The 24,277-nt window shown below is 42.4% G+C and overlaps 1 protein-coding gene across 4 annotated transcripts in view; it reads left to right on the forward strand.

The window, feature by feature from the left end:
- RNF144B (ring finger protein 144B) overlaps positions 1-24,277 on the forward strand; it is a 149,243-nt gene that overhangs the window by 38,817 nt on the left and 86,149 nt on the right. Inside the window, exon 1 of one of the 4 annotated variants that reach the window (XM_079147094.1) lies at positions 3,884-4,416. The exons of the other annotated variants lie outside the window; for them this stretch is intronic. Coding sequence (XP_079003220.1) covers positions 4,414-4,416 — 3 coding nt within the window. The 5' untranslated portion in view covers positions 3,884-4,413. Of the gene's footprint in view, positions 1-3,883; positions 4,417-24,277 lie in introns of those variants that run through there. 4 annotated transcript variants of the gene reach the window in all.

The raw sequence follows: 24,277 nt of genomic DNA on the forward strand, positions 1-24,277 counted from the left end.
AATACCATGTCATATTTGCTCCCACAGAGATTTATCCAAGTTGAGGAGAGGATAATTTCCTTAAGCTAATTTCCAAGACATTTCTTTCTTTTTTCCTTTGGAGAATTCATCAGGTTTATTGCTCAGGGATGTACATCAAATAATTCTTGGGAACGGTAGGCTTGCTTTTCATTTGGTATGCCTGAGAATATTCTAAATATTTGGTGCTCTTGCTTGCTTTGAAGGTTCAGTGGGTTGCAAGCAGGTATTTGCCAACAGAGAAGTCACTGGTATAGCACACAACGGAGAGTATGACTTCATAATGCACAGAGGGAAGACAATAGGTATGGGTTTTAAGTAGATTGTACTTAAGGTGGGAAATGTGAGTGCGGTCTGCCTTGAAGCAATGATAAATTATAAATGCTGTCAGCTATTACTTCTTATATGGAGGAAGTAAGAAAAACCTTGAACCATTAATTCTGATTTGTCTGGCATACTCAGCCCTACGTGCCCAGGGGAAATAAGACATATAATAGAAGGCTTGAAAAATAATAAACTCTTCAATCAACCTCAACCTCAATCAGGCTTTTTTTTTTTTTTTTGGTCATGTCTGGTTTTGTAAATTTGCAGATAAATCATGGTAGGAGCTCAATTAAAAAGAGAAGAAAGTATATGGTAATTTAACACACTTGCTTATTCATTGCCATCAGTGAGAGTCACTGGGCCTTCTTTCTCTCAGGAAGGTTTGCACACACCTTCTTACCTGCTTCCTCATGCCTGTGAGGTTGTCACTCTCACTCGCCCTTGACCTTGTAAGGTTTTCCTGGTAGGAAACCTTACGTCTCTACCCCTGCCTTAGTTATGGGTGGGACTTACCTGCAGAACTGGGTCTGCCTTCCAGTTCCACTTCACAAGATTGGACCCAGAGCTGACCACAGCCCACTTGAAGAGACCCAACGCTCACATTCATGGATCTGGACTATAGCAGCCAAGATGCTGTTAGTGCTGTTGTTGCTTCTCCTCCTGCTGCTGCTGCTGCTGTGGGGTTCTTTGCCAGACTTCTGCTATGATCTGAATGTTGTCACAGAAATCCCTGCTGTTGACATCTTAACCCCCACTCCACAAGATGATGGTATTAGGAATCGGGGCCTGAGGAAGGCCACTTGGTCATGGGGGCAGGGCCCTCATGCATGGGATTAGCACCCTTATGAAAGAGGTCTGAGAGAGACCCCTGCTGCTTCTACTATGTGGGGTTACAATAAAAGGTGGCTTTCCATAAACTCAGAAGGAGGCCCTCATCAGACCCTGAGTGTGTCTTGATCTTGGACTGTCCAGCTTTCAGAACTGTGAGGGATAGGTTTCTGTTGTTTCTGAGCTATGCCTGCTGTAGCAACCCACGTGGATCAGATACCCCTTCCTCAGCCTCTCTAGAACTTGTCTTTGTGCATCTAGTCCCGGATTCCTTTACGCCTTTCCATTCAGCTGTTGGGCATACAGTTCCAGAACTGTGAAGGCCTCACTGTGTGCCCACTGGCCTGGCAAATAGCTCTGGACCTCAGGAATGCTGGAGGACAGGCAGATTTCCTGGAGAGGTACTGTTGGATGGTCATCATATAATGTCACAAGCAGGTAGACAGGGAAAGCTTGGCATTTAGCATCCACTCACCATTGCTTTCCCTGAAGACACAGGCAGTCACTCCAGGCCACTGGCCAAATATTTTCTAAGACCTCAGATCTGCATCCTTTTCTCCACTACCTGAGAAGAAACCTAAGGCCTGATGAGGGGATTGCTGTTGTGTTCCCCTTGGTGAGTTGGAGACACCGGGTTTTCTTAAGGGCAGCCTCATGTCTTGTCGTTCCTCCAAGTGGGCGGACCTCAACCATTTGTCCGGACTTGTTAAGATTTGCCCTGGGAAGCAGCATGTCTGAATGAAGCTCCTGTCCCCTTTCAGACCTCAGTGAGGCCTGTCCTTTGAGTCACGGAGCTCCACAACTCCCTCTCCTTCAAGACGCCTTCCGCAGCCGGCCCAGTCACACTTACCTGGCGGGCACCCCACAACTGGCTCATTCTTTAGCCTCCAGCCTGCCAAATCCACTTGGAAGCTTTCACTGGCTATTTATTTGCCTTTTGCATAGGCTCTGCAGTGATTTGATTCTTTCCCTCAGCGTAGTGTGTCCATGACAATAGGCCTCATGTCTGACTCTCTGTTAAGTGGAATAAAATACATCCCACCTGGAACCCAGTGTTTGGTACGTGGTAGGGAGTAAACATTAGCTTGCTTGATCCTTTCTGATTTTTAAAATTTTTTCCTGGCAACAAGTAATGTGTGGGCAGGCTCTTGAACTTTCACTTGCTGAGCAGTATTACAGTGTTATGGTTAAGATAGCAGACCTTGATCCTTTACGTTTCAGGTTCAAATTCATCCTCTAGGTGACTCCAGGTAACCTAGTCAGATTGCTTAACCTTTGTGCCTCAGTTTCCTTATCTGTAGAGTTAGCATTTAGAAGAGTTCCTATTCATAAAGTTGTTGTAAATGTTTGTTGATAGGTGGGCATAAGACCTTGTACCTGGTACATAGTGTGGAATGTCAACTACAGTCTTTAAATTTCGGAGACATATGCTGTTATATTAATAGTGTGGCGCTCCAGAGGTTTCGGTGGTTTTTGTTGCTGTTCAGCATTAAGTAAGAAGAGCTCCTTCTTTCTTAGTTCAGATCGCAGCTTGGTGTGGCGGGTATGGGGGAAGATCTAAAATAGGGCTAAAAAAATTCCAATTAGCCTTAGTGGGGACTATAGTTTTTGACTCAGCTAAGTAAAAGGCACATTTCTCAAACCGCAGCATGGGAATCCTGGGGCACTAGCTAGATGCACAGACTCTGGGGGCCTTACCCAGACCTGAATCAGAATCTTCAGAGAGGGGCGTGGAAGCTGATGTACAACAACCCAGACAGATAATACTACCTGGAGACACTAAACAACAAGTCACCTGGAGAAGCTTAAGAAACACATTCCTGAGTCTCACCCACTGGATGTTCTGATTGGCTCCTTTAGGGGTTTGGGCATATATGCATAAGGACTTTTTCCCTCTTCTTCCTTCAATCTTTTCAGATATTTCTAATGTGAGCCAGGATTAGAAACCACTAAAATAGAGAATCAAACTTAAATTAGATTTTTTCAGAATTAGTTGGGGTCCATGCTTCACATATGTGTTTATAAGCCCCTGCTCCTGCCTGCAGAATTGGACTGGATGGTTTCAGGGGAAAGGCGAGGGCAGGCAGATGGGGAGGGAGGCCCTGGAATTTGCATTCTGAACAGGCTTCCCATATAATCCTTGTGCTTGCTGGACTATGGGAACAGGCTGCTGACTGGTGTGAAAAGGATGAATGACAACAAATCACCCTTTCCCATCCGCTGAGACCGACTTGTTAGCGATATGTTTATTCACGTACAGTAGGTAAATTTATTCTGTAGGCATGTTGACAGTCTCGGTAGGTAAATTGACTGTAGGTAAAGTCATCCTGTAGCTATGCACTGTAGGTATGTTTATTCATGTACCCTAGGTAAACTTATTTTGTTCTCCTTTGATTGGAATAGGGCTTACAGACAGTTGCCTCATTTTTTAACATGCTTTGATTTGCCCTAGGAGAAACTGATGGGAGTTCTTTTTGGTTTTCAAACAGCCACATGAATGTAGCAGGGTCAGATGATGAAATCAGGTAAACATGCTGCGCACACAGCCGACTGGCGGAGCAGGTTGGGTTCAGTGTAGGTGGCTGTGTTCCCAAGTCTGTAATCCAATGTCTGAAACCACCAAGGGCTGGTTGTGGGCTGCTCTCGATCGTGGAGACGGGGCACTAGGCGGCCGAAGCCCATGTGAAGCTCTTCCACTGCCAGCCTTTCCTGTGAGCCGGTTCTGATTTGGCTTACTAGTGCACCTGATGCTTGGGTTTCCCACGAAGTTTGTCTAGACTCTCACTATTGAAAGTGTGGCTCCCGTATATTCTCAGGCCCCACCCGACCAAACCCAGCATGGTGGGGCTTCCTGACACTGTGGCACCTGTTTTTCTGCCTCACACTCACTGATTTCTGTTAGAATGAGTCACCATTGGTGGTTTGATTGACTTCAAGATACCGATGAAGGAATTGCTGAGCCTGTGAGGCTGACAGCAGACTGGGCAGAGGTGAATTCATTAAGAGACTGCCACTGAACTGGTGGCTCATTGCCCTTCTTCAGCTCACCCTCCACTTCTCATGTGGTGCCCTTTAATTTCAGCACCGAGAACCCACTCCTGCTGCTGCAGATAACTGAACGGGCCTTGCTTCCATCTTGGCGTGAGCACTGCAGTGACCTCTCCTTTACCGCTGCAGGGACATGCGTCCTCCAGTAGCTCCAGAGCCATTCGGGACTTCGGCTGCTTCTGGAAGTCTCTGCAGATGGTAAGGAAAAGAGTCTTCCTGAAATTCTGCAGGGTGCATCTGTCTATGAATTGTTACGAGCATCGTCTTCCATTTTAAAGACTACTTATGTAGAGCAGCTTTGGGTTCACGGCATGTCCCAGATGCCCCTTCTCAGCACATGTGCGTGACCTCCCATGTGAGCAACCCCCCTTGGGGCGTCCATTTACCATTTTTTAATCAGCTGCAGCCTGTACTTTATTCCCACTGCCTTAGTGTTTACCTGATGGTCCTCTTCTGTCCCAGGATCTGCCCGGGACAGCACATTACATGTGGCTATCAGCTCTCCTTAGGCTTCTCTTGGCATGTCTCTCACAATGTCTTTGTTTTTGAAGAGCTTGACTGTTTTTTTTTTTTTTTTTTTTTTTCCAGTGCTGGGGATTGAACCCAGGGACTTGTGCATGCAAGGCAAGCACTCTACCAATGGAGCTATCTCCCCAGCCCCAGCTTGCCTGTTTTGAAGAGTATTTTTGGATGGTTCCTTAGTGGGAAGTGTTTTTTTCTGGTGTTTTCCTCATGGTTAGACCGGGGGTGTGGGTTCTTAGGAAGCAGAGCACTCTTCTCTTATGCTATTGGGGGACAGACTGTCAGTGTGACTTGCCAGGTTGATATTAGCCTGGCTGAGGCAGTTTTGGTTGGGTTTTTCCACTGCAAAGCTTCACTTCACCCACCTTTTCCCTACAGAACTCATTAGAAGGAAGTCACTATATGTCACACACACTTAAGGAGCAGGGTGTTATGCTGCACTTCCTTGAGGGTAGCGTGTCTACGTGCACAAATTATTTAGAATTTTTCCAATAGATTGGTCTATTCTCATCTATTTATGTAAGTATGGATGTATGAATATTTAATTTTATGTTTTGTACTATAATTTAATACTACTTTATTTTGTTGCTCAAATTGTAGAGTTTTTTTTTTTTCTTTTGGTTGTTTTGGGTTTTTCAATACTGATGAGATTGAACCCAGGGGCACTTTACCACTGAGCCCATCCCAGTCTTTTTCCTTTTTTATTTTGAGGCAAGGGCTTGCTAAATTGCTGAGGCTGACCTTGGACTTGCAATCTTCCTGCCTTAATCTCCCAGATCATTCGGTATTATCGGTGCATGTTACCATGCCTGGCTGGGTTTTTCTCTTTTCCTTTTAATTCTTTCTTTCTGTGCGTCCATTAAAAACCTGGGACTTTAGCCTTTGACTGGGTCTAGGCCTGCCTGCAGGCGAGAGGTGAGCACCTAACTCTGAATCCAGTGGCATTTCCCGCCAGTCTTCAATGGATGCTGTTTGAAGTAGTTACTCCTTCCGTTAGTTTGGAGGGGTGCTGCAGGGCAGCACCATGGCCTGAGTGGCTTGTCCAAGATCCAAGCGTCAGCTAGTTGGGTTTCTCCTGAGGTCCTCCTCTTTGGCTTGCAGATGGCATCTTCTCCCTAGGTCCCCACACAGTCTTCCTTCTGTGTGTTGGTGACATGATCTTGTCTTATAAGGACACCAGTTATACTGGGTTAGGTCCCACCCCCAGTGACCTCATTTTAACCCAGTTACCTCTTTAGAGACCATATCCTCAAATACACTCGTGTTCTGAAGTCCTGGGGGTTAGGACGTGAATTTTGAAGGAACACCCATTTGGTCCCGAAAGCTCCCTAAAGGTACCTTGTGTGCATACACATTTTTGCCTAGCACTAACTTGAAGAGGGAATTGTTGGTTGTGTTCTTTAGTTTACCTGATCAGTACCACCATCATTGCCATGAGGCAATGGTGTTCCTCCTCTTGGGTAGTTTAAGACCCAGGCCATTGGGGGGGGGGGGGGTTGGAATTAGTTGCTTTGCAATTGAAAGTACTATGATAGAGAACCCTCTGCTGCGGTCTCCATCATGAGACCGCTGGAGGCGCCAGTGGGTTTGAGGAAGTGAGGGGGCTCCAGGGCGTGGAATTGAGTAGGAAGTGTATAGTCCCATACTTTCTGTGCAAGATGCACCTGCCTGTGTTGAGAAGCATCTTACATTCATTGCTTGGTCACACACAGAATCCGTAAGGATGAGCTCAGGGTCAAATGTGTGTATGCAAACTGGTGATTTATTTTTCAGGGGTGAATACATCTTTGTAGACCTGCTGCTCAGTGTTCCTTCTCTATTCTTAGCTTAAGGTCATGTTACAAAAGACCTCCTGGCTTGATGCGTACCTTGCCCAGAACGGGTATGGGTGTTGTGCAATGAACACATATCCCTTGATCCTAAGCCCAGTGTTTGAAGCTTATTATAAGGTCATCATGACCCTATGGACAACAGATCCTGCTGGTGAATGTAGTTCCGTGTCTTCAGCTTATTCAACCATGGCAGAAGGTAATGGTGTTGAGTTTTAGTACTTGTGTTTCATGTCATGTAAATGTCTTCTAAGGCCAGTTATGACTTGGGAAAATTGGCCCGAATGTACAATAGTGATGACTAGAGGTTGGGAAGGGTCGGGGTGGGGTGGATAAAGGGCACAAAGGCACAGGTGGCTGGGAGGAAGCCCTGGTGTTCCACAGCACGGAGATGACTGTCATTCACAACAACTAGACATGGAGGGAGTGCTCGGAGGCTCCAGACAGGAAGAAATCATAAGGAGAGGGTGGTGCAAATTCCCCCGATTTGACCCATGCATGTTGGGTACAGGTGCTGGACCCCACGAGTATGTACAATTAATACATATTACTAAAAAAAAGTTTCAAAAATGAGGTTGACTTAAGCAAAAGAGAGCAAATTTGAATGGAGAGAGCCTGAGCTATGTTGCAGCTTTCTTCATCTGTGGCAGAACCTGCTGGCACAGATTCCTCCCCAGATTCCACTTTTAACTTCTTCAGCAACAGAACCTGAGCCCGGTTAAAGTCTACACGCCTCAGCCTCCACTGCAACCGAATGTAGTCACATAACTGAGCTTCAGATAATAAGATGTAAGTAGAAGGGCTGTGGGAAATTCCAGGAAGGCTGTCGAAGCGGGTGGGTCCTTCTAGAAGGATGTGATGGCTGGAATTTCAGCAGGCATCTTGGGTCATGAAGTAATCTTAAAAATAGAAGCCTGACACAAGGATTGTAGAGTAGAAGACAGAATAAACTCAGGTCCTGAATAACTCAGCCACTTTATAGGCATGATTATGTGCAGACTTAAACTTTTTTATATGAAGGAAAGAAAAAGCTTTTATCTTAAGACATTGCTCTTTTTTTTTTTTTTTTTTTTTTTTTCGTGTTATAGGCAACCAAACCTAATTCTTAGTGAATTCTAGGTACACATTTAAATCATCTGGGGAATCTGCTTAAACATATGACTTCCTGGACCCTCTTTCCAGATCTTCTGGTTTCACCGACTTAGCATTGAAATCCGGCAAGTGTTATTTTAAAAATGTGCACCCAGTGATTCTAGTGTGCCACAGTGTCCTCGCTGATACCCTGTATCCTTCAAGTAGCTACTCTGCTCCAGTAATCGTGGCTTCTCACAGCACTGTGGCCCTTGTTTTATTTCTGTACTGTTAGGGAAGGGAACAGTACTAGGGACAATCGATAAGAGAAGCAAATTGAAACAATGTGTGTTTTAGCTATTGAAAGCAATTTTTGGAATTCGAATGGTAATATGGATATGAGCAGATCCTGAGGCTCAGACAGCATCAAAATCATGCTGAAGATTGTGTCATAAAACTTTACTTCCGAGGAAATAAGTGAAACTCCAGTCTTCCACACGTCCCTTCCCTCCACCAAGTTCAATGGCACTTGTGGAGTCATGGAAAACAGAAGGGCTGGGAAGTGTTTCAATAAGTGTGTCTTAAAGCCAAGAGGTAGTTGGCTGTATGGAAGGGGAACAAGGGTAACTTTGAGCAAATTTTTTTTTCATGGATACAGTTAACGCTTGGGTGTATGAGGAGAATCAATGGGGAAGAGAAGTCTAGTTTCTTAGACCATAAGTTATACTGACTGGACAGTGATTTCCCTCTTCCCTATAGTGTTCTTTTAGTTGCAGTACTTTTGCAAGTCTTAAGATGCTAATCCCTTAATTCATTTTAGCATTCACACTATAAAGCTTGTGATTTTTGGATTTTTAGTCTAACATTCACGGCTTTGGGTTTGCTAGCAGCAAGATTGATTCTTGTCATATGGTAAGAATTTGAGATATGAACCTGATGTCAAAACTCCCCTTTATCCAGTTTCCTTTAGGTTGTTTGCTATAGAGTTTTCTGTGGGAAATCACAGGTAGGGAGAAGCAGGGAGAAATAAATAACCAAGGTGCATGTAATCAATTTGATTGCAAATAATGAAGAAAATTGCCATATTGTGTTTTGTTATTTTGGCAGAAGTTTTTATGTAAGCATCTTAGTGTTCAAAAACAATTAGCTTTAATTGATCTGACAGATTAGAGATAATCAATATGTTAGAGATGTGCTTTAGAAATATCCATATGTTAGGAATAATGAGCAACTGTTGACTGCAAGTAGCAGAAGCTTGGGTAAAATTGCTTTATGCAGAAAGTAAAATTTACAAGTTCACATAATCAGAAGCTTGGGCACAAGATGTTTCAGGAGCGACTGATTTAGCAGTTCAACGGTGTCCTCATGAACCGGTTGTTTCTATCTTATCTTCTGACTTTGTCCTCAGTATGGCAGCTGATGACTTGTGGTTGTCTGACAGAATGGCTGCAGCAGAGCCAAGCATCATGCCCGCATTTACCAACGGCAGAAAAATGGAAGTGGTCATGTGCCTTTTCCTTATGTCTGTCAAGAACAGACTTTTTAATAACCACTCAAGCTGGTTTCCCCCTGGAAGTTCATTGGTCAGTTTTGTGTCCCTGTTTTTTCCCTAAATGATATCCTGGCAGGGGAATGGAAATGCTCTGGTGGACCTATTCAACAAAGTCACCCCTTTCTCCTTGCTAGAAAGGAGCCCTGCTAGGAAGGGGCCAGCCACACTCAGTCTCGTCGCTAGCGATGCCTGTAACGCTCCGTCTCTGTTGGCCACTGGTCACTACCTCTAGTAAAAAATATTCATGGGAAGCTGGGCAGGGTGGTATATGCCTATAATCCCAGCTACTCAAGAGGCTGAGACAGAGAATCCAAGTTGGAGGCCAGCCTGGGCAACTTAGCGAGACCCTGCCTCAAATAAAATAAAAAGGCGGGGAATGCAGCTCAGTGGTAGATTGCTTGCCTAACACGTGCAAAGCCCTGGGTTCAGTCCCTAGGACTGCCACACACACACACACACACACACTTCATGGTTATAAGTAAAGTATGTATGATTAAGCATAAATGTCATGTGCATGCTTATATTAGTGCAGCACATAATTTTTGTGCATGATAGTACATAACATGTCCATAGTTATACATGTATAGTACTAGCACACACATGAATGGAGCAAGCAGATGAAATGACTGGAGCTAGGGAGGGGGCTGTGTAGGGGCATGTGGTGCAGATTCTGGAGAACTTGGGAGTGACCCAGGCTCTGAAGCCTTAAGCCGTCTTCCCGGTGGTGTGGATATTCAGTCTTTGCTTCAGCATCATCGATATGTTGCCATGGTTTTCTAGTAAGACCACTCTCTATTTCCTTAGCCTTCATTGATTCCTTTCACTGGGTCCCTTGGTTTTCTTCCTACTGCTGTGGTCATTTCTGTTTTCAACCTTTGCTGTCTCTATTAGTGTTCCAGGTTCTAAGCTGTCTTCACCTCAAACTTGTATGACTGTAGGTTAAATCAAAATCCATGGCTTCCATTCAAGAACTAGGTAAATTGACTTCTAAACTAGTATTTTCACAGACCTGTTGTCATAGAGCCCAAGGCATTCCACTGTATAGCTCACCTTGAAATCAACATGCTTAAGTCTGGACTCATTTTTTCTTCCACAGTTGCTTTGATCAGAAACATGGAAGTCCACATTGAATTATTGAACTCCCACATTACCAACATCCTTGCAGAAGTTTTTTGTTACTATCAGCATCATCTCTAAACCTGTACTGTAATACCCTCTGACCTAGAAACACCTGCATTCAATTTTGCTCCCCTTCAATCTGTTTCTACACTGTAGTCAAAGTGGTTATTTGAAGACTACAGATCTGGTAATACTAAAGAGGCTTCCTGTGGTCTGTTAGTTCAACTTTTACACTTCCAGATTCCTTCTTTCTCATCTGGCTAACCCCTTTCTCAGAAGCTGTTTCAACCTCTCTACGATCCAGCCCTACTGAATTCTTTAAATTCCTCACATGCATCATGCTTTTCTGCCCTCTGTCCTTTAACCATACAGTTTTCATTGCCTTTCATCACTTTTTTCATATTTATTTTCTGACTCCTGCTCTTCTCCTTTCCCAGCTTAGATGTCAGTTCCACAGGGGTTTTTCCTACCCTGTGACAGACTGGTGGTTCTCAGCTCTTCACTCTTCATTAGAATTTTTAAATTTTTTAATTTTTTGGGGGGAATTTAAAAATTTTTTTTTCTCTTTCCACGTATTTATTGGCCGTTATAGTTATACATACTGATGGGATGTGTACACATTCGTACCTGCACACAGTATGCCAATATGATTTGCCAGTATCACTCCCCAGCACTTACCTCCTCCCTTCCTGCCTTCTACTTCTTGGTCTCTTTCTTCTACTGAAGTCCTTGTGATTTCCATGAGACGCACCCCGCCCCCGCCACCTTTCTTTTTCTTTTTCCTCTCTAATTTTCACATATGAGAGGAAACGTATGACCCTTGACCTTCTGAGTCTGACTTATTTCGCTTACCATAATGGGCTCTAGTTCCATTCATTTTCCTGCAAATGACATAATTTCATTTTTCCTTATGGCTGAATAAAATTCCATCGTGTCTGTACCGCATTTTCTTGATCCATTCATCTGTCGATGGACACCTGGTTCCAGAGTTAGGCTAATGTGCACTGCACTGCTATAAACATGGACATGCATGTATTGCGATGGTATGATGACTCTAATTCTTCAGAATAAATGCCCAGAAGTCACATGGTGGGTCATATGGTGGTTCCATGCCTAGTCTTTGGAGGAGCCTCCATACTGATTTACATAGCAGTTGTACTAATTTATAGTTAGTTGGGGAAGCTTTAAAGGAACTCAGTGATCTAGCTGAACTGCTGTGGGAGGGGATTTGAATCAGAATCCCCTGGAGGGGGTTATCAAGCATTACCCACACTGCTGGACCGGGCGGGGACCCCACTTTGACCCCATTGCTCCAGGTGGGGCCAAGCCTGGGCCAGTGAAGGGCTTCCACAGCTCAGGCATAGCATGGGCACACTTCAGGAAGACTGCTTTTAAAAAAGGCTTTTCCTGCTAGAAAGGACGGACAGACCTTTTTACTGTGAGGTCAGGCACACTGGCTTTTTGTTTACCTTCATATCCCTGAGGTCTAGCCTGGCACATAATAAGGATTTATTTAATACTTATGCTAAATAAATGAATAAATGTTTCAGTTTGGGTAAGAAGGTAGTGTCCAGATAATCCACAAGTCAGTTCAGGCAGCAATAATGCAGACGTGAGACTGGACTCTGCCTACAAATCTACGGGTGACGTGGTTGATTTTGGTCTGTTCACCCAGAATCTTACTGAGGGTGCTGTACATGTCTTGAGGTGCCACTGTACCCGGTTCTCCTCAAGTTCACCCTTAACAAACATGAACAGCAATGTGCGAACATTTTTTGACTGACTGAGTGCAAGACAAGTCCATGAAAATCTGGCACTTATTTGTGGTGTGTACAGGTGTGTACTTCCATATTTGTGTGCTTGGTGGTGCATTCTTTAGCAATGACAGGGTAGAAGACAACCAAAGAAAAACCAAAGCTGCACATCATGCAGCGCTCCATTGCCCAAAATTAGGTTCCTTAGAATTGACTCGCAGAAACTTCCTTCCCTCAGCCATGCTTAGGTTGTTGTGGACTTAGTTGCATTGGTGGCGGTTCTGAAATAGATAAAAAAAAAAAGCAAAAACCTTTTATTGCCTGCACATTGAGTTTTTTATTTCTTGAGTAAAAGATCAGCATATAGTTTATAGTTATAAAATATTATATGGCTTATTTATTTGCCATTTAGGAATACTCTTTGTATGAAGCATAATCCTACAAATGACAGACACATTTTCTGCCTTCCTGCACAGTTCACCAAAGGAGAAATTCAAGTAGGCCAGTGATTAAAATATAGGAGAGTAGGGCTGGGGAGATAGCTCAGTTGGTAGAATACTGCCTTACAAGCACTAAGGCCTGGGTTAAATTCCCAGTATCACAAAAAAAAAAAAAAAAAAAAAAAAATATATATATATATATATATATATATATATACACACACACACACACACTCACACACACACAAACACACACACACACACATATAGGAGAGTAAATGCATGCTGTGCTTGTTTATGATCTGTCCCCTCCAAAACTCACAATGAAAAATTTTTTTTTTTTGTTTTTTTTTTTTTGTGGTTCTGGGGATTGAACCCAGAGCCTTGTGTATGCTAGGCAAGCAAGCCCCTCTCATGATGAAATTTGATTGCCACGGTGACAGTGCTGGGAGAGGGGTCTTTAAGAAGTGATTAGGTCTTAAGAGGGATTCATGGTCCGGCGCAGTGGTGCATGCTTGAAATCCCAGCAGTTGGAGAGGCTGAGTCAGAAGGATCACAAGTTTGAGTCCAGCCTGGGCAACTTAGCAAACGCTGTCTCAAAAATAAAAAATAAGGAAGGTTGGGGATACAGCTCCCTGGTAGAGCATCCCTGGGTTCAATCCCCAGTACTCCAAATGAATAAATTAGGAAGAAAGAAAGAGAGCAAGAAAAAAACAAGTATGGAGACTCCTAGGGTTTCCTAAAAAAAGAGGGGTTCATACCTTTCTCAAGTGAGTGAGTTCTTCCTCTTGAGGGGCTGGGTTAGCTACTGCAAGACTGGGTGGCTATGAACTGAGTGTACTCTTCACGTTTTGTCTCTTCTGCACATGCCTGCTTGTCCTTCTGCTTTCCACCATGAGTTGAAGTAGCACAAGAGCCTCACCAGATGCAGATGGCTGATCCTGGACTTACAGCCTCCAGACCCTTGAGTCAAAATGAACCTCTTGATTTTATAAACTACCCAGTTTCAGGTACTTCATCATAGTAGCAAAAGTAAGACAGTGCTATCATAGACCAAAAAGTCCACCTTGGGAATAGCTAAGTGTTTTCCAAGATTAGCTAGGACCTGAATGTTGTATTATAGCAGAAGGGGTAGTTGCAGGGGTGGGGGGGGGGCTCATTTTTGTAGGTTACCTCTTGTTTATGGGTTGTACCTTGGGGTACATTCTGAGACATGGAGAATTCGAAGAAAAGCCAAGTATAGAAGTTTATCATTATTGTTCAGTACTTGAGGATCCGTGCATGAGGTTCAGCAGGACCATATATGCCAGAAAATGTGCAATATTTCATATTTATGTAGTACTGCTCCATTGAATTCTACTAGAAGTTATAACTGTGCTGATTTTCACAATCAGATGTGGCAGTTAAGTGCATTTTCTAGGGGAGGAAACTAAGCCTTTAAAGTTTCCTCTAGACTAGATGGTTTCTTTTTAGGAGCATCAAAATTTGAATCTACCATTGGCAGAGTCAAAAGTCTATGCTCTTTTCATGGAATTCATTTTCATGGAGTTTCTCAGAGTGACTTACTTTATGGTAATATGGTTTAATGAAAGGGCTTCTAGCCTCAAATAACTAAAATAAATTCAAGCTAGCTTTAACAAAAAGGAAAATGTACTGTAAGGACAGGGGGTGTCTCAAAATGCGGAATGCAGATGGCTTCCAGAAGGAACTGGAACTGAGAAGGGGAAAGCCATCATTCTCGTTCTCTGACTCCTCTCTCACCTCCTCCTTGCACATCCGTTTTTTTGTTCCCTCTTTGGCTTATATAGGTTATGCAATATGGCTGCTGCTCCAACCAAGCACAGAGATTAGCCGCCCCTAAATCCCAGTTCCAAACTCCAGATAGAGAAAATTCAACTGGCTCTGCTTCAGATAGACATTCATCCTGGTCTGTGGTCAGCTGTAGCCAAGGAGGCAGAGTCACATCACCCAGGTGTGGCTGCCGTGGAATTTGGGGCACCCTCCTTTCCTGTAGGTAGGTCTGACTCTGGCCTGTTCTTGCTCCTCTGGTTTGGCTGCCTCCACTCTGGGTCCTGTTACAGGGAGAAGTCTAAGTTTCCTTCCGGGTCTCACCCATGATGATTGCTCTTTGAAGAGAAAACAACACTAGCAGAGGCATGGCCAATACGTCATTGAGTCAACGATCCTCCACTTTTGAAGGGCATCATTGCTTTCCTTCTAACTCGTTCCTTATCCTGAGTGTCTCTGCCCATGAACGTGTGCATACACATGAGTTCAGTTAGTGTATCTGTTCAGAAGAAATCACCAACTTCCTGTAGGGCTTGACTTGTCTCTTGGGCTGCAGCAGCAATAGCTCTACTTAACTCTCTTGGCTAACAGAAAGTGAATTAAATCTCCCCCAAACTGTTATCTTTACCGCCTCCTTATAATGTGAAAAGTCCCTTTCCCCCAAATCACTGTTATCCAGAAATGGGTCCAATGACTCTCTTCGGGCACACTGGGAAGAATAAATTCACCCTGAGTCCTCAGCAGCAAATGGTAGTCACCAACTCCATTCTCCATGGAAGTAGCTCCTAAGGGAAGGAGGTCAAACCTCAGTACCCTGTTACACACCTGTGTACTTTCTATTTTCTTCTACAGCAGTGAGGAAGAAGAAACTCAAGGAGAAAAATATATTGTTACATGTTTTATTGGTGGCCCAAACTTATGAATATTTAGCGTTCCAGAAGTTTGTTTGCAGACCAGTTGTTTAGAACTCGGAATTCACCTTACTATGGAAACGATACTGTCCTTGCCAAACTGTGAGTGATGGTTTGGCCTATAACATGGCTGAAATGGTCATTGTGACCTTGAGGTTTTTCTCGTCAATGGCTCTGAACTCAATAGCTTCCTGAATCCTTGTTCCTCAGAGCTTCTCTGAAGTTTGGTGCTTCTGGAATCTCGATTTTCTCTTACTCTAAAGGAGACAGGGAAAAACCATGGAGGTATTTGGGGACGCCGGGTGTGGGTGTTGAAAGACGCAGGGTGGTATAAAAGAAGGCAGGTGGAGGGGGAGGATGTGCATTTGATGTCCTAGGTGATTCCAGTGGGAAGGGCAGACTAGGCTGGGGAAGAGGAGCGGGAGGAAGGGCGGGCTGGCTGGCTGCATTTTTGGACAAGTAGGTATTGCCATTAATTGGTCAACGTCTGCCTTTAAAGTGCTCACTGACTCTTCTTTCTTGAATGCGTCTCTTTGAGTTGTTCTTTCCCCGCCATTAGCCTGCAGTACATTTTGACAGCATTCCTCCTTTGCTGAGTCTCTGAACTCACCCCCTGGGCTGAGGCGTCAGGACTGCATGAAGTCCAGCCAGGTAGCTGCAAGGTAGGAGCCAGGCCCCCACTGCATGGTTGTCATCGCAGCGTGCCTTGGCGGGTCCTGCGCATGTGGCTTCAACAGATGATTTCATCTCCTTCTCCAACTTGGAAACAGACAACCTCACATTCTCAGCAAACAGATGGACGACAAGGTTGAAAGAGGATCTGGTACTGAAATAGTCCTTGAGTCATCCTCTGACTGTTCCCTCATCCCGGGCACTTGCCTTCCCCTTGCAGAAGGCCAGTGCCGAGAATTCACTGTACTGGGAATTGCTGGCCTCCCGTCTCAGTGTACGCTTCATGTTTTTGTTTTGGGTCAAGGTTGGAACTCTGCTAATGTAAGAATTTTGTCTAGGACTAAGATATAGCTTGGTGATAGGGCACTTGTCTAGCACACATGAATGAGGCCCTGGGTCAATCCCCAGCACTGCCAGAAAAAAAAAAGAATATTGTCTAATTTGTTTTGGCAGAACACCTGGTCTTTTGCCCTCAGGAGATGTTTAAAAATAGAATTTATAATTAAAAGTTTTCTATCAACATTCTATTTTTGTCCTCTTTTAAAAAACAAAACAACCCCCCCCCCCCAAACCAAAAACTAAAACACAAAAATACAGCCCCTAACAGAAAAAGGGGAGTGTGAGTCTTGATGTCACCTGTAACATTTTTGGCAAGTGAAGGTAATCTGGTTGGAAATCATTTGACTTCATCCTTGGGTTCTAGTGCTTGTCTGCACTTGTGACTGTGTGTGAACTCTAGATAGTCAGTGTGTCATTTGGTGCTTTCTTTCCTCATCTGTAAAGTGGGATGCAAAACCTCAACACACTTCACTAGATTAACAGATTTCTATTAATTTCCATAGATTAGGGCTATTCTACAGCAAAACAGTTGATGAGCATAAAGCAATTAATCCACCTGAATATTTGCTTATTCTAAACTGTGTGTATTATGCTCAAATGCCCTTTATTTGATCCTTGCTGGAAAGCAGTTATTGTGTCCTCTTCTTTGTGATTACACCCTCCATTTGATTTGATTTTTTTTTTTTTTTTTTTTAATGTGGTGCTAGGGATTCCACCCAGGGCCTTGTGCATGCAAAGCACACACTCTACCCCTGGGCCACACTCCCGGCCCCTCTGTTTGATTTTTTAATGCAGTATAAAATGCACTATAGCCTAATTCAGGACATGTTATGGGTCACAGTGTCTCATCCTCATTTGGAGGTATTTTTTGCTGTCAGGCTTTCTGGTAAGAGATGGAAGCTGAGTGAAATCACAGGAACTTGAGGAGCAATCTGAGCTGTTGAACTGAAGCCATCAACATAAATCAGCAGGTGGCCACCCAAGGTTACCCCGATCTTTTGAAGATGAAGGTATCCACCTTCTAATTCCCTATCTCTCCCCAGTTTTGATAGTTTTAGGCAGGTCCTGTGACATCTGCTGTCCAAATGTGTGTAAAATATGTGTAAAAATTTTAGGAGGCAAAGATTGGAACTTTTTTTTTTCTTCAGGATTAAGTAGCACTGTGTAATGACATCGTTCACTCTCAAAAGTTTTCTCTGTGTTGCTCAATGCATGGATTACTTCCACCAAGAGGGTAACACTTGGGATGATGATTTTCAAGGTAACCATAGGGAGAGAGCTACAGCCTTTGTGTGTGTGTTGGATCACATAGGAGGAAGAAAGAGGTTTGACAAGCCTCCCCTGATCCCAGGAGAATTCTCTGGGACGTTTGGACTCATTCACCTTCACCTGGGGTGGTGAACAAGTCTTTTCTCCTCAAGCCATTTCTCTGTTTGCTGTGTTGATGTCTTATATGACTGAACTGTGCTTTCATGATGCTTATCAGAGAAGTCATAAAATACCCCTCTGCTCTCTAGATAAAATTTGACAGCTGTATGTGATGTTAACGTATCACCTAATGGTCCCCCTTGGGTTTAAGAAAGCATTGGGGGCTGGGGAGATAGCTCAGTTGGTAAAGTGCTTGCCTTGCAAGCACAGGGCCCTGGGTTTGATCCCCAGCACTGAAAAAAAAAAAAAAAAAAAAAAAAAAAAAAAAAAGGAAGCATTGGATATTAATATAAATTTAGGAATAAAGTTAGGGTTGACTTTTCCTAATTGTTTTGCTTTTATTAGCACTTGTAAAAGCTTAAAATTAGTAGTTCTAAATGTCATTTTTTTTCTTAGTTCCTCATTGTGTTTAAGAAATTTTGCTTTCCACCCTTGCTATGATTTTGCTTTCGATTTCTTTTGCCCAGAAAGCCCTTCTTCCTCCTGCCCCTTGTCTTCCCACATGGTTCTCTGTTAAATTCTCCAGATTCTGGAGGGCTGGGCTCAAGAAGCTGCCTGTCTTCCTGGATCCCAGAGAGGCCTGGCATGCTCTGACCAGTTAACATGTCTGACCTGTCTTTTCCTACACCACTTGAAAATTGTATTTTGTTTATCTTTGTGTTCATAGCACCTGATAGAGAACCTGGTAGATAATAGGAGCTTAATAAACGTTTTTCAAATGAAGCATTGCACCAAGAGAGGAATCCCAGAAGAGGGTATCTAACTCTATGTGAAGGGAAAGGTAGGTTGTGGAAGTATCCCAGAAAAGACAGACCTCGAATGACATTTCCTGTGAGGAGGAGCTATTAGCAGATGAGAAGGGCAGGGAAGAATGACCTTGGTAAATGGAAAACTAGAGGAAAACGTGAATGTGGAATTTGAGATGCTTAGAAACAGCAAAGTATAGTTGGAACTTAAATGCAAAGTGAAAAAGACTGAAAAGAAATTGGCTCTAAAAAGGATGGCAGGTTCTATGTTATTTTGAATTTTGTGCCAGTTAAAATGATTATTTAGGTTATTAGCCAGAATTACCTCTGTACTGCACTGATCAGCAGTATAAAAGCCAGGTGTGGGACTGGATTTCATGAGGTTATTTAATTAGAAGAGCTTTGCGTGACAATTACTTCAAAGGAAATGGATGGGTTTATCAGTCTTTGTTTGAAACAAATGTTTGCTAAAATCACAAACTAAGACCTTAAAAGGTTCAAGGGCATTCTTCCTGACTTAGAGACAAAAACCCTGGAATCTCAATTTAACCTCAGTGATTATCTATGTCTCATGTCGTGAGACAACTTTATAGCTGAAGCTGTATTTTTCATGAAGCTTTCCCGGTACATCAGTTGTCAACCACTTAAGGATGTGATACTCATAGTTCGTAAGTAGATAAGCCTAGATCATTTACTCCAATGACAAGTTTTATGAAGATCAAAGGAGGTAATATCTATAAAATGCTTAGTCCCAAGCACTATGCCTGGCACCCTCTGAGGACTCGACTCAACAGCATGCTCTGATTCTTCTGCCACCCCACCAGAGCTGAGGAAGCCTCCACTTTGTGATTATGAACTTAGAGAAGTAACTTTGAGAAAACAAGTCCACGCCTCCAATTGTCCCTTTGCTGATTTGTCCTCTCTTTCGAAAAAGTCTGGACTCTCCTTGGTGGTTTTAAGCAAGGCCTCCTTTTTCAGATATGCTTGCTGTGTGAGTCTTAGGCCATCAAGGATGTTCTGGTGGGAGGACAAACTCTTCACGCCTCCGTGTGTCTATGCGTTTCAGTGATTGCTTGTATTACAAATGCTCCTGGTCCTGCTCACCTGAAAGTTTCAGGGAATCACGGCGAGGCCTTCTTGACATGTCAGGCAAAGGTTTTCCTCTGTTGGTGGTGGGCAGCAGGTTTGCCCAGGTTTGTAATAATGAGGAGGAGCTGAGACGCTGCGGAATGACGAAAACTTACACCAGGGTTTTGGTGGGCATAATGTAGGAGTATCACATGCCTTTGGTTTGTTTGGATTAAATTCCAAGATGATCTAATCACCTGACTATTAAGCATAATTAATTGCCTTGTTTTCTACCTGGAGGTGTAATGGTTCCAGATTTGCAGGTTGAATGCATTCTGCAACAAGATAATGAAACATGAACAATTGTCCCTGTGATCTGTTCTGTGGCAGGGTAGGGCAGGACGCCCGTTGGCAGCACTCTGAGACGTTTCAGGTAGCATTTCTTTGGAAATGCACGTTTTTCTTGTGCTTCAGTTTGAAAGGCGATGAGGCTAGCCCGGCTTTCCCCCAGCTCTCTCCAGACGGAAGTGAACTGACACCTTTCTGTGAATAACTGCAGGCAGGGTGCTTGCTGGTAAGCACAGGTGCTGTTCCTACTGTGGCGCTCAGGACCGCAGGCCCCTTCCCGTCTACCGGGCAGGAGCAAAGGACTGTGCCCAGGCCAGCGGAAAGCGCGGGAAGTCTGAGTGCCCTTGGGGCCGCGGCTCTGCCATTTTTTGTATGATCTCAATCTGTAACTATTCATTTGTTGGCTCATAACTTTAAAAATCATTTTGGAACGACCCCTTTCGGCAGAGTATGAGCTTAAAAAGTGCAAGTTAAATGAAAAAAATCAAAAACCAACTTTCTGTTTCTCAAAGATGGTGGCGGCGAATCTGTAATTCACGAATCGACCCAAACAGCATCAGTGTGTAATTATCTTAAGAATAGTTGGTCCAAAGACGGGGATCGAGCATGTGCTGCCGCAGCGGGTGTCCCGCATTTTCCACTCGGTGAAGCATGACTCCTCCTTCAGTTCACATGACTTTTCCAAATCTGTTTTGCCTGTCATCAATATTAAGTTTTCTTATGCATGTATGAAGGAGTGAATTTAAAGTTGCCAATGTGAATGACTCCATTAGCAGAAGAGCAATTTGTGCACAGTTTTAAATCATGCAGTTTTTATACTAATATTACCAGATGCTTCAAATGGAATCCTAGTTTATTACTTGAAAGATTTATTTTCATCTAATTTATGGAACTAAAGTGTTTAGAAAAATCATTCTACTGACGTTTAAATACTATATTACTGTGAATTCTAATGTGAATTTGGTCCAAAATTTTATCATCAAAACTAAAATTTAAGCCGGGCATGGTGGCTGGTGCCTCCGCGGGAGGCTGAGGCAGGAGGATCATGAGTTCAAAGCCAGCCTCAGCAGCTTAGCGAGGCCTTAAGCAACTTGGGGAGACCCTATCTCAAAATATTAAAAAGGGCTAGGGATGTGGCTTAGTGGTAAAGCACCCCTGGGTTCAATCCCCAGTACCAAATATAAATAAATGAATAAATAAAATAAAATATATAAAAAATAAAATTTATTTTTAAATAGCTTTATGAAGGTAAAATTTGCACATCAGAAATTCCACCCATTCTAAGCTTATCACTTGTTGGCTTTTAGTAGGTTTATGCAGCTGGGTGATCACTGCCATCCAGTTTAGAACACTTTGGTCCCTCCACGTGATCTGGTGTCCCTTTGCAATCAATACCCACCTTCCCATCCAGCCTCAGGCAACCACTGAAAATTATCTATTTTTTCAGTGAACATGCAAATACGTGTTTTGGTGACATAATGTCAGAATATAAACAATGGAATTGCTTAAGAGAGAAATCCATGGAGCAGAAAATGGCACATATAACCCATTTCATTCAAACAAACTGCAATAGAAATAGTTGCCAAAATTTACAAATGCAAATGTTTTTCTGTATGTGACAAGTAGTCAAATTGCGAAATTTTTGTGACAAAACCGATGTTGAATATAAAGCATCTCTCGGCAGGCAGTGCATGTTTTTTCTCTCTGCAAACCATTATCAATCCAATTTTTGTTTTGAATCTTTGAAAAGCTACTGTGAAAATCTGTGCCTACTAATATTATGGACTTTTTTCTTTTTGCAAAGAAAGTTTTGGTTATATTTTCTTGGAAATTTAAAATTAAGGTAAATAAGCAAAATATTCACCTTTTGCAATTTTACAAATTGCACTAATGGAAAATGAAGCTTGAAAACAGGAATGTTCTGGAACTCATCCTTATAAATACAAGGTAGGACCTGAGCAGATTAAATAATAAGAACTCAAACAGACAGCACACAGGATTTCATTTGGAAGCCTTGTAATTATACTTGGAATATCGGGACTTGTAAGAATCTTTTGATGAAACTAGTGTTTTTAACAGGATATATTTTTCTTTTTAGAAGAAGTCAAAGTATACTGAACTTTAGAAGGCCTGCAATTTCTAGGTATCTAAATTTGGTTAAATAGTAACTAGAACCATAAATAGACACAATTTGTTTGATGAGTTTGGTTGGCATAATTTTTTCTCAAGAAAAGATATTATAAGCAAAAGATAATATTTTTGAAAATAATTTTACATATTACAATCTAAAAGAAAAATTAAGAATATACTTCATTTGAGAAGATATACCAGTGATTAATAAATATATGAAAAAGTGTTCAACATCTCTAGTAATTAGAGAAATGCAAATTAAAACAACTCTAAGATTTCATCTTACTCCAATTAGAATGCCTGTTATCAAGAACACAAACAATAATAAATGGTGTGGATGTGGGGAAAAAGGCACACTTTTACGTTGCTGGTGGAGTTGCAAATTGGTGCAGCTACTCTGGAAAGCAGTGTGGCGATTCCTCAGAAAACTTGGAATGGAACCACATTTTGATCCAGTTATCCCTCTCCTCAGTTTATACCCGAAGGACTTAAAATTAACATACTACAGTAGAGCAGCCACATCAATGTTTATAGCAGCTCAATTCACAATAGCTAGATTATGGAACCAACCTAGATGCCCTTTAACAGATGAATGGATAAAGAAACTGTGGTATATATACACAATGGAATATTATTCAGTCATAAGGAAGAATAATATTATGGTATTTGCAGATAAATGGATGGAATTGGGGAATATCATACTAAGTGAAATAAGCCAATCCCTAAAAAACAAAGGCCGAATGTTTTCCCTGATAAGTGGATGATGATACATAATGGGGTTGGGGGTGGGAGGTGAGAGAAGAATGGAGGAACTTTAGATTATGTAGAGGGAAATGAGGGGTATGAAAAATGGTGGAATGAGACAGACATCATTGCCCTATGTACGTGTATGATTACACGAATGGTGTGAATCTACATTGTGCACAACCATAGAAATGAAAAGAAGTACCCCATTTGTGTACAATGAATCAAAATGCAGTCTGTAAAAATTAAAAAAAAATTAAAAAAGATAAGGAATTGCCCTCAAAACTGTTGAGTAATATCTGGGAAGCCTAAGGCAACTTCACATGGCCAATTTAAATCTCCTAAGAGACTGTGCCTCAAAGTGTTTTAACAGTAGAGAAGCAGTGGACACTTACCCTCTGCACTAGGAAAGCTTAGGAATGCCAAGACCAAAACCACCCTGCGCCCCTGCACTCCTGCCTTAAGGACTTTCTCCATGAAGCCCACAGACCTCCTTTGTACTGAAACACAACCTTCTCCACAGAGCGTGAGCAACCTCAGAGCAAAAAGCCAAAGCTGCAACATATTTATCTCACTATACCAGGTGGCTAGCTCAAACCTAATCTGACTTCAAAAGGCTACAATATTAAAGAAGATGATAATGGTTCAAAAATGCTGCATCTACATACAATATATTTTAATGAACCATTTGGATTCATTAAAAGTCAAGTTCTGCAGGAGTTATTTTTTCAGTTAACTCTGACCTCTTTGAGCAAAATGTACAAGATAAAATTAAATAAATTGACGTAAGAGTTAAAAAAAATATACTTCATTTGGAATTTTTCCTGAATTTAGTAGGTATTTGAGCATAGAAGAGAGTATTTTCTCAAAATTATTATGGTCTACAGAAAAGAGTCAAGTGTCATCAATTTCAAATTTATTAACTATGAAATACACCTTGAAGGATATTTTTATTAAAAACATAGGAATCTCTATACTGCTTTCCATAATGGTTGCACCATTTGGTCCAGTTACCCACTCCTCAGTTTATAACCAAAGGATTTAAAATCAACATACGACAGTCACACAGCCACATCAATGTTTACAGCAGCTCAATTCACAATAGCTAAACTATGGAACCAGCCTAGGTGCCCTTCGATAGATGAATGAATAAAGAAAATGTGATATGTAGACACACACGATGGAATATTACTCAGCTTTAAAGAAGAATGAATTTCTGGCATTTGCTGGTAAATGGATGGAGATAGAGAATATCATGCTAAGTGAAATAAGCCAAACCCAAAAAACCAAAGGCTGAATGTTTTCTCTGATATGCTGAAGCTGATTCACAATAAGGGGGTGGGGCTAGGGAAGAATAGAGTTACTTTATATTAGGTAGAGGGGAGTGAAGGGAGGGGAAGGGTTATGGGGGAGGAATGATAGTAGCGTGAAACAGACATCATTACCCCATGTACATGTATGACTGCATGACTGATGTGATCTTGCAATATGTATAATAAGGAAAATGAGAGATTACACTCCATATATGTGTGAGATATCAAAATATATAAATGCATTCTACTGTCATGTACAACTCATTAGAACAAATAAAATAAAAT

The sequence above is a fragment of the Sciurus vulgaris genome, assembly GCF_902686455.1.
Source record: "Sciurus vulgaris genome assembly, chromosome: 7".
NCBI classification, from domain to species: domain Eukaryota; kingdom Metazoa; phylum Chordata; class Mammalia; order Rodentia; family Sciuridae; genus Sciurus; species Sciurus vulgaris.